The sequence below is a fragment of the Rutidosis leptorrhynchoides genome, chromosome 4 (assembly GCF_046630445.1).
Source record: "Rutidosis leptorrhynchoides isolate AG116_Rl617_1_P2 chromosome 4, CSIRO_AGI_Rlap_v1, whole genome shotgun sequence".
In the NCBI taxonomy this organism is placed as follows: Eukaryota; Viridiplantae; Streptophyta; class Magnoliopsida; order Asterales; family Asteraceae; genus Rutidosis; species Rutidosis leptorrhynchoides.
Genome location: NC_092336.1, coordinates 262,562,678 through 262,574,490, shown reverse-complemented (window position 1 = coordinate 262,574,490; position 11,813 = coordinate 262,562,678). Strand labels below are relative to the sequence as shown.

The following is an 11,813-nucleotide window of genomic DNA, read 5'->3' as shown; positions in this document are numbered from 1 at the left end:
ATTATATATAGTAATAGTATTAATATTGATATTAATATGTATATTGATTTTAATAAAAGTAATGATAATATTAATATAGTAATTATAAATTTATCTTGTAAGTAGGTTTAATATATTGATATTTTTAACTATGTAATAATTATTAACTATCTAATATATAATAACACGTATTGATTATTTAATTTTTATATAATTTATATATTACAATATACATGTAATATTAATCATGTATAGAAATCATATTTATATATGAATTTACTTAATAACAACATTATTATCTTGCATATTATTTTACATACTTGATTCTAACGTTTTAATTATATTTTATTGTTTCTAATTATTATATATATACTTTAGTTATATTATATATATACTTTAGTTATATTATATTATATGTACACATTTAATTACATACAATTGTTCGTGAATCGTCGGGCATAGTCTAAAGGTAATTGATTTCATGAATATAGTTTTCAAAATTTTTGAGAGTCACACTACAGACTTTGCTTATCATGTCGAAATCATATAAAGATTAAGTTTGAATTTGGTCGGAAATTTTCGGGTCGTCACATTTAGCACAGCAATAGTAGCCGTACTAAATTAACACAACTACGCTAACCCAAACTTCTATCATGGCAACATACAGATTAATTAAGCTAATATGGTAATATCAGAACGCATTATTAAACATAAATGGTAACAATACATGTTTAATACAAACGATAAGCGTTTCGGATAAAAACCTGAAAAGGCTGAAGAAATATGCCCGAGATCGCAGGGACTCGCCGGGATATCCTCCGAAAAATAAAAGCTAAGTTTGCTACTACTAAAAACTAACTAAAAACCTTGAAAATATAAAGTGAAGTACAAATTGAGTGTGTATTGAAATGAATGGAAGAAGCCCTTTAAATAGACTTGAATTTTGTCTGTAAACGGCTGGCAAGCCGTTTGGCAAGCCGTTTGGGGAGGCCGTTTACCTGGTCAGCCGTTTATAATGTCCGTTTGCCTGGCCCGTTTGGCAGGCCGTTTTCTGGTCAGCTTGTTTCCTGGATCGTAACTTGATTTTCTTGGTCGTAATTTATCTTTCACCGTTTTCGCTCTAGATTCTTCGTTTTAGCTCCGTTTTACTTGATTCTTTTTGCTTCACCTTTGTAATTACTTAATCTACAAAATCAACCGATAAAGCGATTATTTTTCCAACAAAGCTTGAAGCTTTATTGATTTAGGGCTCAATATCGGGGGTAAAAACGTGACTTTTTGGCCGATATCAATTGCGTATTTGGATCAATGGTAAATGAATTAAAATTGGGTTGTTGGGCTACATAGTATGCAACTGATGGGCCCATGGCCTGACCAAATTGAGACGGCCCATGTGAGATGGATTGCGGCCTGTTAAAGACCGGTGGGCTTGGCAAGAGGCCACGCTGGGCCTGGAGCTACTAAGTAGCTGGGCCATAGGCCATAACCGGGCTTGAATGCTTGCCGAAAACTAAATGCACAAGAGGTCGACTGGAGCTATGTTGGGATTAAATTTGATGTTGTTGGGCCGATATGATATGGAGTAACTGGCCTGGTTCAAGCTATTGGTCCAGCTCTAGTTAGCAGGCTTATTCTTTTGAGATATATATATATATATATATATATATATATATATATATATATATATATATATATATATATATATATATATATATATATATATATATATAGATAGTGACAATTAAATACAAATGATTGTAACATGAAGAAGATAAGCTTCCACAATTTGTATTTATCAATTATCTTCGGTATCTTTCAATCATTTTTTTAACTGATATCAATTTAAAATAATATAAGTATAGTAACTTCAGTAGCGATAAAATTGTATAAAACAAACAATATTAGTATAAAAATTGACCCCCAAAAACACCTTCGTATTCCGCCATAACTTTTATAAACTCTTTGCCAAATACCTAGATGATAGATATTTAAAAATTTATCTTCTTCAACTATAGCATTATTGTTATATTATTAATTTAATTTAATTAATTATTAAATTGAAATAGTACCGAGTATTTTAACGATTGTATGTAGTCATTAAAATACTTGATGCTTGAAAATTGTAGGTAATATAGATAATTATAAACAAACAATCAAGACAAAGAAATGATGAGGTTATACAATGATAAACATATTAATTAATTGTGTACTTGGTGATGATTCCTTTATACGGAGTAATTCTTTATGCTATCAAACAAAAGATACATCTAATCAACTTCTTAATATTCTCTCTTAATCTTCCTTCCCACTTAACTTTTGCATTATAGTTAATGTCTTTTATCCTTTTTCTCATGAACAAATCATATACAAGAAGGTACATACTAAGTTTCGGGTTTTTGGTTCTTTTCTTTCATGTCAAAACTGAATCGAAGTGTAGCGATGGTTGTGATCTTGCCTTGGCGTCATACTACGTCGTACAAGGTTCAAATCTCACTTACATAAGCAAGATTTTCGCCCAATCAATCCCCGAAATCCTCAAATATAATCCTCATATTTCAAGAGGTGATAGCATTGAAACCGGAACTAGAGTTAATGTGCCGTTTTCATGTTTATGTTTAAATGGTGATTTTCTAGGCTATACTTTTAAGTACCAAACACAAGTTGGAGACACTTATGCTATAATTGCAAAAGATGTTTTTGCAAACCTTACAACTGAGTATTGGATTCAACGAGTCAATTGGTTTGAACCAACGTTAATACCAGACTTCGTTGATATTAATGTTACGGTGAATTGTACTTGTGGAAACAAACATGTGTCGAAAAATTTTGGGTTGTTTGCAACGTATCCACTTCGACTTGGACAAGATTTGCAGTCCTTAGCTATAGAGTCTGGTGTTTCAACGACGTTTTTGGAACGATTCAACGTAGGAACCAATTTTAGTGCTGGATCCGGAATAGTGTTTGTACCAGCTAAAGGTTAGTAAACTTTTCAAATGAATTAAGATTTAAGTTGCATAGGTAACAACAACAACAACAACAACACCCAATACCACATGAGTAGTGTATGGGAAGGTGAGATGTAGACAATTCTTCCCCTATCCGAGAATAAATACAAGTCATTTCTCCACCCAGAGTGAAAACACTCTCAAAAGTAGATAAAGTCATCCATCTCTCTATTCGACGACGGATAGAGAGATCCCCTCTCTATCCGAGAATAAAGACAAGTTGCATAGGTAAGATCATTGAAATATAACATTACTCTGTATATGATTTATACAAAAGCTTTTTTTATTACCTCACAAACTTTTGAGTCATCCCGTACCGAACAAGTAAAAATCTTATCCATTTACATATTTAGACTTTAAGTCGTCTCGAGAGACTCGAGTCTACTAAAGATAGAAAATGGGAATTACTATACATAGTATGTATCTGGAAAAAGGGACATAAAGATTAAAACTAACCTCAAAGACTAATTCAAACAAGTTGTTAAAAATAGAAACTTTATTGTCAAATCAGACACTCATACGTGATCCGTCAACCAATTGACTCCAAAAAGTAAACAAACTTTCTATTTTGGATTTGAGTATTTTTGACAAAGTCTACCTGGCAAACTGTAAATAACTCTACTAAATCTCATTAAGTTTCTTACTTGTATCTTATTTATTACTTTTAATCATTTAATTTATTAACTAAATCTAGTTAAACTTACTTTATGAACAAAACTAACATTTAAAAACATATTAAACATATTTTAAATCAAACAAAAATTGTTTGCAGACAATATTTTGATCATGGAGAAGTGAGTTGTTCTAAAAAAAATTGTTTTGTGATGAATGGAGTAATTTATAAAAATTGCTAATTTCTGTAAAATAGCTGAATTTCATGTTACCTCATCGAAAATTTTCGTATGGGTGTCCCTATTTTTTGTAGTTTCTACTCCGTAATTTTCGGGGGCGTCTCAGAGGGTGTGCGAGTGGGGCAATCGTACAGAGCCCAAAATTTTGAAAAGGCCCCAAATTTTGGAAAACTGACCGTTTTATAATACGAGATAAAAAAAAATTAGGGCTAGTGATCACTGATTTGTATTAAACGAACACAAAAACGGGAGCATTTGATAAAACGTAATGACGAGGATGTTGAAAAATTTAATTTTTATGAAAGCCCATTTTATATCTCACACAGGGCCTTCAAAAGTAATGAGACTGCCCCACTAATTTTTAGTGTTTACTTCTCTAACTTCTCTTAAACTCCATTTCACTCATTTAGCCTTACTGATAAATATATATATATATTTTTTTCCTGAACTACATCATTATAAAGAAGGGTTAAAGCCACAAATTGGCTATATACTTACTCAAATGTTCTGATGTTACCTATATACCCATTTGCGTCCTACGTACGTCTACAAACTTATAAGAAGTGTACTAATATAAACAATTTTCTTTTTTTAACCGTCAACCCAATGTCAGGTGAGTTGGAGCTTAGTTGACATGCCACGTCATAATATCATAATTTCATTGTACTTGCAAGGCATAAACCTTTAATAACAATGCTTGAAGAGATTAGAGTTTATCTAATGCAAAGGATTTACAACATAAATCAAAAAGCTAAAGAGTTGCAGGTACAATGACATTATGACGTGGCATTCCAACTCAGCTGATATGTAATCAACCATTTGGGTCGACGGTTAAAAAAGAAAATTGTTTATATTAATACACTTTTTATAAGTTTGTAGTATGACAGAATTGGATATATAGGCGATATCAGGATATTTGAGTAATTATATAGCCAATTTGTGGCTTTGACCCTGTAAAACCCTGTAAAGAATGAAAAGTAGGATTAAAATCAAAACTTTAGATCACTTTTTGGTGTTACTTGTGACTGTTAATCAAGTCAAATCAAGTTGTATGAATACATGTGTTGCTTCAGGTTGTTTCTTCATGTAGGTACTATGCAAAGTTACAATCCTAAACTAACGAATCCAGATATAGTTAAAGGTAGTTCAATAATAAATGTTTCTTTTCGTGTGGTTGTGATGACCGTACGTGGTTTTCTTAGTCATCGGTTTGTTTATAATGTTACCTACTCACTAATTGTAGACTCTTAATAATCGGAACTTTTTCAATGGTAGATATGTCGAGGAGTTTCAATAATTATGATGAGTTCAACATACGTTTAGGCAGTCAAATAAATTGTATAGTCAACTGTTCTTGTGTTAATAGTCGTGCCTCGTAGGATTAAGGATTGTTAATAACAATTTGGATAAAATATCATTTAAGCATCTCTGCATAAACAATTTGGATGAAGATTATATGTGACATCTTGTCACATATACTAAAGCCAAATAAATTTCCTTTATGTTAAAATACTTTTAAAGTATCTCTGCATAAACACAAAACAGTTCGGATGCATATATAATGGGTAAACCATGTGGAAGTAAAGGGGAAGTCGTACGGTTTAAGCTGACATTCTGCTCATAATGTCTCTCTAATTTTCATTTTCATTTTCATTACAGATCATAATGGAAATTTTCCTCCTTTAAAGACGAGGTAATTTGTTAACTGTTCATGTGTTATTATTTTACCATTTTTTTCTTTATATGTACTGTATATATATTTCTGACTAAACTTTATGTTTTTGCAGCTCAAAGGGTTGTCCTCTTTTGCCAATCTACGAATCTTTTTTTTTTTTAAATTAACAAGTCAAATTTGAAAAGTCAACTGATTGTTTATGTATATTTGTCTCGATTGGTGGTGGTGGTGGTGGTGGTTTAAACAGGATTATCTGGTGGCGTCACTGCGGGCATATCTGTTGGAGCTGTCGGTGTGGTTTCGTTCATTGGCCTTTGTTTATATTTTGGCTTTTATCGAAGTAAGAGAGTCGCACAAGGATCGTTGCTTGATGAAAATGGAAGTGAGCACAATAATGGTAAAAAATAATCCTTTTTACCGTTTTCTATGTTACACATGAAATTTACCGTATGGCCTGACATAGGAGATATTTGGATGTTCATTTAGAACTGATTTCTTAGTTCCATTAGGATAAAGATTTTGGAGTTATGGATGATTAATATTAATATTTTATATTAAAAATAATGATAATAACTCTTGCAGTGAAGATATTACAGTTTACTCTACATTTGAATACTTAATGAGTATGTCAAGATGTCCTTTTTAATCCAACTTTAAATGAAGTGTCTGTAAGAGAATAGAACCGGTGCCTATTATTCAATATTCATGGCATATTTATAGTACATACACAAACCTTAATAAACTTGTAAACCCTAATGGACTCAAACCCACAAAACTTGGGCCTAACATAATCCTCTAACACTCCCCCGCAGTCCGAACGGCGAAATCGCGAAAGTTCGGACTGGAACAAAACATTAAATATTAAATTAAAGAAATAAAATAAACTCTAATTTTTTTCATTTGTTGCACCAGATAGACTGATTTTGCTGATATCGTTGCGTCTTCCTTGACTGCGTTTCCTTTTCCGTAATGTTTTTTTTTCATCAACGCTCCAAATTTTTTTTTTTTTTTGACACTATTCTCTTTTTTTTTTCGGAGTTTGGAACCTAGTCAAGCTAGGCGGCTCATCCCCACGCCAATTATTATTGCTAGAAAGTTGACATATTAAAAAATAATAGAAAAGAAAACTTCAAAATAAGATACGAAATTTGCGGTTTAATACTGATCACCGTCGAAATATGCGGCTCATCACGGTGGCTTTTTTTGTGTGTCTCTTTAATTGAAAAAATCAACCGGGTCTTTAAACGAGAGAAACAAAAAACGAAAAGTATTATTATTATTTTTTTGAGTGCTGTTTTCTAACGATAACAAATTGGTAGCACAAAGAAAACAATAAAAAAAAGGGATTATTATGGAGCATGCGTAGTGAATCGTGACGGTGGTAAAAAAGATTAATTAGAAGAAAAGGATAGCAAATTTACAACCTATAGATGAGATGATGTGGCTGGAAAAAAAATGATGATAATTGAAAACGGCGGTAGCGATTGTTTTAGGAGGATTGTTTTAGGAGGACCTGGTTCCACCAGGATCATATGACTCTGATACCATGTAAGAGAATAGAACCGGTGCCTATTATTCAATATTCATGGCATATTTATAATACATACACAAACCCTAATAAACTTGTAAACCCTAATGGACTCAAGCCCACAAGACTTGGGCCTAACATAATCCTCTAGCACTGTCAAATAGTTAAAATTTTGCAAATATTCAAACAACTGATTATCTTATATTGTTACAACTTGAACTACCCAATGCTGCAACTAATAATTTTTTGTAAGCATTTTTTTTTAGTTATCCTTAATGTTCTAATATGGGGATGCAGGTTCCGGTAGCAGCTTGGGAAGAACAACATCTTCGGGCCCTCTGATTGGTGGTACACCGGCAGGAGTCACGGGTATAACCTTCGACAAATCGGTCGAGTTCACGTACGATGAACTTGCTAAAGCTACCAACGACTTTAACGTATCTAACAAGATTGGTCAAGGCGGTTTTGGGGTCGTTTACTATGGAGAGCTTAGAGGCGAGGTTCGTCTCTTTTATAATCTCCACACAAAAAAAAAATTAAAAAGAATCTTTAAGATTTTAAAAGCTTAACAGTTCATCTCTTAGGTAGGATATTTACAAAAAGTTAAATATATTCTTGATAAAATTGTGCCGTTGGTCCCTCAACTTTGTCTCAAAAACACATGTAAGTAACCTTTTTCTTTTTTTTACCTCGCTGACCTTTATATATCATTTTGTGACACGGATGACCATGAGACTAACTGGTGTTAATATTTTATGTTAAATCCTACCACATGTGGGGTATTTTCGTCTATGAGACTAACTAGTCACGGATGACCCTGAGACTAACTAGTTATCTGAATGACTACTAATGTTTCTGTTTTGGTATTTGCAAATTGCAGAAAGCTGCAATTAAAAAGATGGAAATGCAAGCATCAAAAGAGTTTCTTGCTGAACTGCAGGTGTTAACACATGTTCATCACCTGAACTTGGTAAGATTTATGCAAATTATCTTCTCATTTTCGTGTCTTTAAGATATTATATAAGAACACGGGTTTTTAATTAATTAGTATCAACTTACACTTTATCAAATAAAGTTCTCGTGATTTGCAGGTACGCTTGATTGGATACTGTGTCGAAGGATCGTTGTTTTTGATCTATGAGTTTATTGAGAATGGCAATTTGAGTCAACATTTGCGCCATTCGTTGGGTAAGGAGACAAAGAAAATGGATAAATTCTTGCTATTATTATGTATTTAACTGCCAACTTAACATGTTTGCAGGGAGAGAGCCAATGCCATGGGCTACAAGGGTACAAATCGCCCTTGATTCGGCTAGAGGACTCGAATACATTCACGAGCACACAGTTCCTGTGTATATCCATCGTGATATTAAGTCCCCTAACATTTTGATCGATGAAAATTTTCGTGCAAAGGTTATAAAAAAGTTGGCTAACATATTACTGTATTATCTAAAGTTCTGAAAGAACCAATAGAAAGGGAAAACTGACCCAGATCATTTCGACCTGCACAAAAGGTTATACATTATGACCCGTTACCCAACCCACCTATTTTCCCACCCCTAGGTTGCAATATTTCACACTTAAGTCCTTAAAATGACTGCAAGATTTTACTCCTAAATCCTTAAGACAACTAGCCTTGGTGCGATAAAATCACCTTATTTGATGATTATGAATACAATTTATACTTATGATTACATAGGTTGCTGATTTTGGACTAGCAAAACTTACTGAAGTTGGGAGTGGTTCTTTACAAACCCGTTTGGTTGGCACATTTGGATATATGCCTCCAGAGTAAGTTCCGATCAAATGTACAAGATAAACTTGCAGTTTTATACTTCTTAAAAAAAAATGAAACTACTAGCAGAGAAAAAAATAAGTATGCATCATGTCATGTGATTCTAAACTGAAGCTACCGTATGGTCTAAAATGAAGTTAATTGGTGCAGATATGCTCAGTATGGTGAGGTTTCCCCAAAGGTTGATGTATATGCTTTTGGGGTTGTTATGTTCGAACTAATATCAGCCAAAGAAGCTATTGTCAGGACAGAAGAACTTGTTAGCGAATCCAAAGGACTCGTTGGGTTGGTTAGTTCTCAAACTCATCTTTAAATACCAAGGTTATACTAATTAACATAATATTTAGTCATAATGTTTGTCTATGTCTCTTTGATGTAGTTTGAGGAGGTCCTAAATTTGTCTGATCCAAGTGAAGGTTTATCCAAACTAGTTGACCCAAGACTTGGAGCAGATTACCCTCTTGACTCCGTTCTAAAGGTGACACTACAAGAAAGCACACCTTTCCGGACACCTAACTCGGGCGACAAATTGTCCGTATAGGGTTCTATGGAAGACATGTCGTCCGGGATATATTGTTAGGAAACAATGCCTGGAAAAGTTTTACTTTTTCGAGCCAAAATTCTTTTCACGAGGGAAAATAAAATAAATAAATAGATCTTTCCGGACGACAAGTCTTACGGAAAAGAAGGCCGGGAAAATATGCACTTTTTCGAGCAAATATTATTTTCACGGAAAAGAAGAAAAAAAATAATACACTTTTTCGGATGACATATGTCGTCCGGAAAAATCTGGTCAAACTTCTTAGAAAAGCAGGCCAAAACAGTTTTTTGTCATGTAGTGAAGCTTTTTCGGACGACATCATGTCGTCAGGAAAAGGGGCCTGCGGAAAACTTGATTTTCTAGTAGTGTGAATAAAATAACTGTAGATGCCATTAAAATGAAAAAAGAAGAAGATAAGAATTACTAAATTTGTTTGTAAAGCTCAAATTGGATATCTTTCAAACTCAAATATATGACATTTTCTTGATACAGAAATCATTAGCATCAGTTTTTAGTCATTGTGGATTTGAAGTTATAAAAACAGTGATGATTGTACATATTGATTTGCAGCTATAACAAGTTATACCAAGTCATTTTTTGGTCATTTATTGACCTGGAAATCTAGAATCATCCTTAGCACAGTTGTACATGTGTGTGTATATGCTGACATGGCAGTAAAAATGGTTTTCTAAAGCTCGTGTGAGTTGCATAAGCGAAAAATTTTCATTTCAAGTCCATGTCAGCTTGCTGATGGATTCTCTAGTGTGACAATATCTAACGAACAAATAGCAAATATATGTTCGATACTTGTTTGCTTTAACTCTTTGGGTGAATCTTGAACGTTAAATTTGTAGGTAGCCTTGCTTGCAAGAGCGTGTACACATGAAAACCCGCAGTTAAGGCCGAGTATGAGGTCTATTGTGGTTGCACTAATGACACTTTCATCGTCGGCTGAGGATTGGGATGTTGGTTCATTATATGAGAATCAAGATTTAGTTCAACTGATGTCCGGAAGGTAGCATAAATGCATAATTTCAGTTTGTTGCTGATGTGGCTATGCCACATAAGCATCCAGATCACACAACGTTGTGCCACATAAGAATCTGTAGGACTCCCAACCAACATAATATGCTTACAGTTATATGAATTTAATTATCAAGTGTTCCTTTGAAGTGTTGTAATTAGTAGTGTAGATGTATACTACTCGAAAAACTTATCTGTTTATGTTTACCCAAGTATAATATTATATATATTTATCTTTCCGTATTTTTACCTTCATTATAAATTATATATTATATATTATAAATAAATTATAAATAAAATATAAATTATAATGGTTTCACCAATGATATGGCTCAGTGGCTCCTATTGCCATAGAAACTGGTGCTTATCATCGGTGCAGGTTGAAGTCTTACTCTAAACAACGATTTACATCTCTTGTCAAAGTAGGATGATACTAGTTCTTGTCACATGCGAGTATTCAGTGGATGTATTTTTAATAGATGTCTAAAATTTACGAGGTGGTTAACCATTCAGGCTCGCCTGAGTGGCCACCGAGTTGTTCAATGAAGCACACCACCCGGGTTCAATTTCTGGATATGTCAAATTGTTCAAAACGGGAGTGTGACTAGAGGGTGCTCATAATGGGCAATTCACCCGGTACCAGGTCTCGCGCTCGGGGGGCTTGATTACCCGAAGTTTTACCTTCTATGGGGAGCCAATGTGCTCGTTATAGGAGAGTTTCCTCGCTTACTGATGTGCTAAACGTGGTATATGAATTGTTATATGAAATAGTATGGAAAAATACCGATTAAAGATTGTTACACACTAACGGGCAGTGTACCCGATCATGTAGTAGTATAAATAATGGTTTGGTTCCGTGTATCGTTCCAAGGACAATTGGATTAGTCAAACTAGAATTAGAAACTATATTATGATTAACTAAGTAAATGAAACTTAAAGGTACAAGATATTATGTTTTTGCGGCTATTTAACGATTTAACCAAATCAGAGAAGATTAAAAGTAAAAACAATATTTTTGGTCTTTTAAGTTTATATAATGAAAACAAGTGCGAAGAAAACAAATAAGATAGTTTGATTAAGATCAAAGATACGAAATGTTCATCTAGATATTTTACCCACGGTATTAGATGTAAGTTATATAGTTAAGACCCGATTGAATGAATATGTGTGTAAGTTACCTAATAGATTTACCAAGAGTTCTCTTAGTAAACACGCAAACTCGATTACAAGATCAAGGGTTCCCTTTTCTCTATAGTTCTCGTGTTTGTAACCAAATAACTATGATATATATGCTAATCACCCAAATCGACTTGTCAAGAGTTCTCTTTAGCAAGTACTCAAACTAGAATTACTAAGTGGAGGGTTCCCTATCACATAGACCTTTTCGTTTGTGAATAGTTGATTAGCTAGATCAAA

The 11,813-nt window shown here is 33.4% G+C and overlaps 1 protein-coding gene across 1 annotated transcript; it reads left to right on the top strand.

The window, feature by feature from the left end:
* The first annotated feature begins 2,330 nt into the window (after positions 1 to 2,330).
* Positions 2,331 to 10,604, top strand: LOC139843512 (lysM domain receptor-like kinase 3). The gene is made up of 11 exons (XM_071833611.1): positions 2,331 to 2,955; positions 5,495 to 5,527; positions 5,752 to 5,907; positions 7,336 to 7,538; positions 7,919 to 8,008; positions 8,130 to 8,226; positions 8,300 to 8,451; positions 8,738 to 8,829; positions 8,984 to 9,122; positions 9,213 to 9,311; positions 10,229 to 10,604. The coding sequence occupies exons 1-11, from the start codon at positions 2,331 to 2,333 to the stop codon at positions 10,391 to 10,393; spliced, it is 1,851 nt and encodes a 616-aa protein (XP_071689712.1). The 3' UTR covers positions 10,394 to 10,604.
* The last annotated feature ends 1,209 nt before the right edge of the window (positions 10,605 to 11,813 follow it).

What these genes read in the sequence shown, in the direction of transcription:
- LOC139843512 (XM_071833611.1), top strand. Translation starts at nt 2,331, where the DNA reads ATGAACAAATCATATACAAGAAGGTACATACTAAGTTTCGGGTTTTTG. An exon ending in ACATTTGCGCCATTCGTTGG is followed by an intron (nt 8,227 to 8,299) that starts GTAAGGAGACAA and finishes ACATGTTTGCAG; the next exon opens with GGAGAGAGCCAATGCCATGG. An exon ending in CCAAAGGACTCGTTGGGTTG is followed by an intron (nt 9,123 to 9,212) that starts GTTAGTTCTCAA and finishes TCTTTGATGTAG; the next exon opens with TTTGAGGAGGTCCTAAATTT.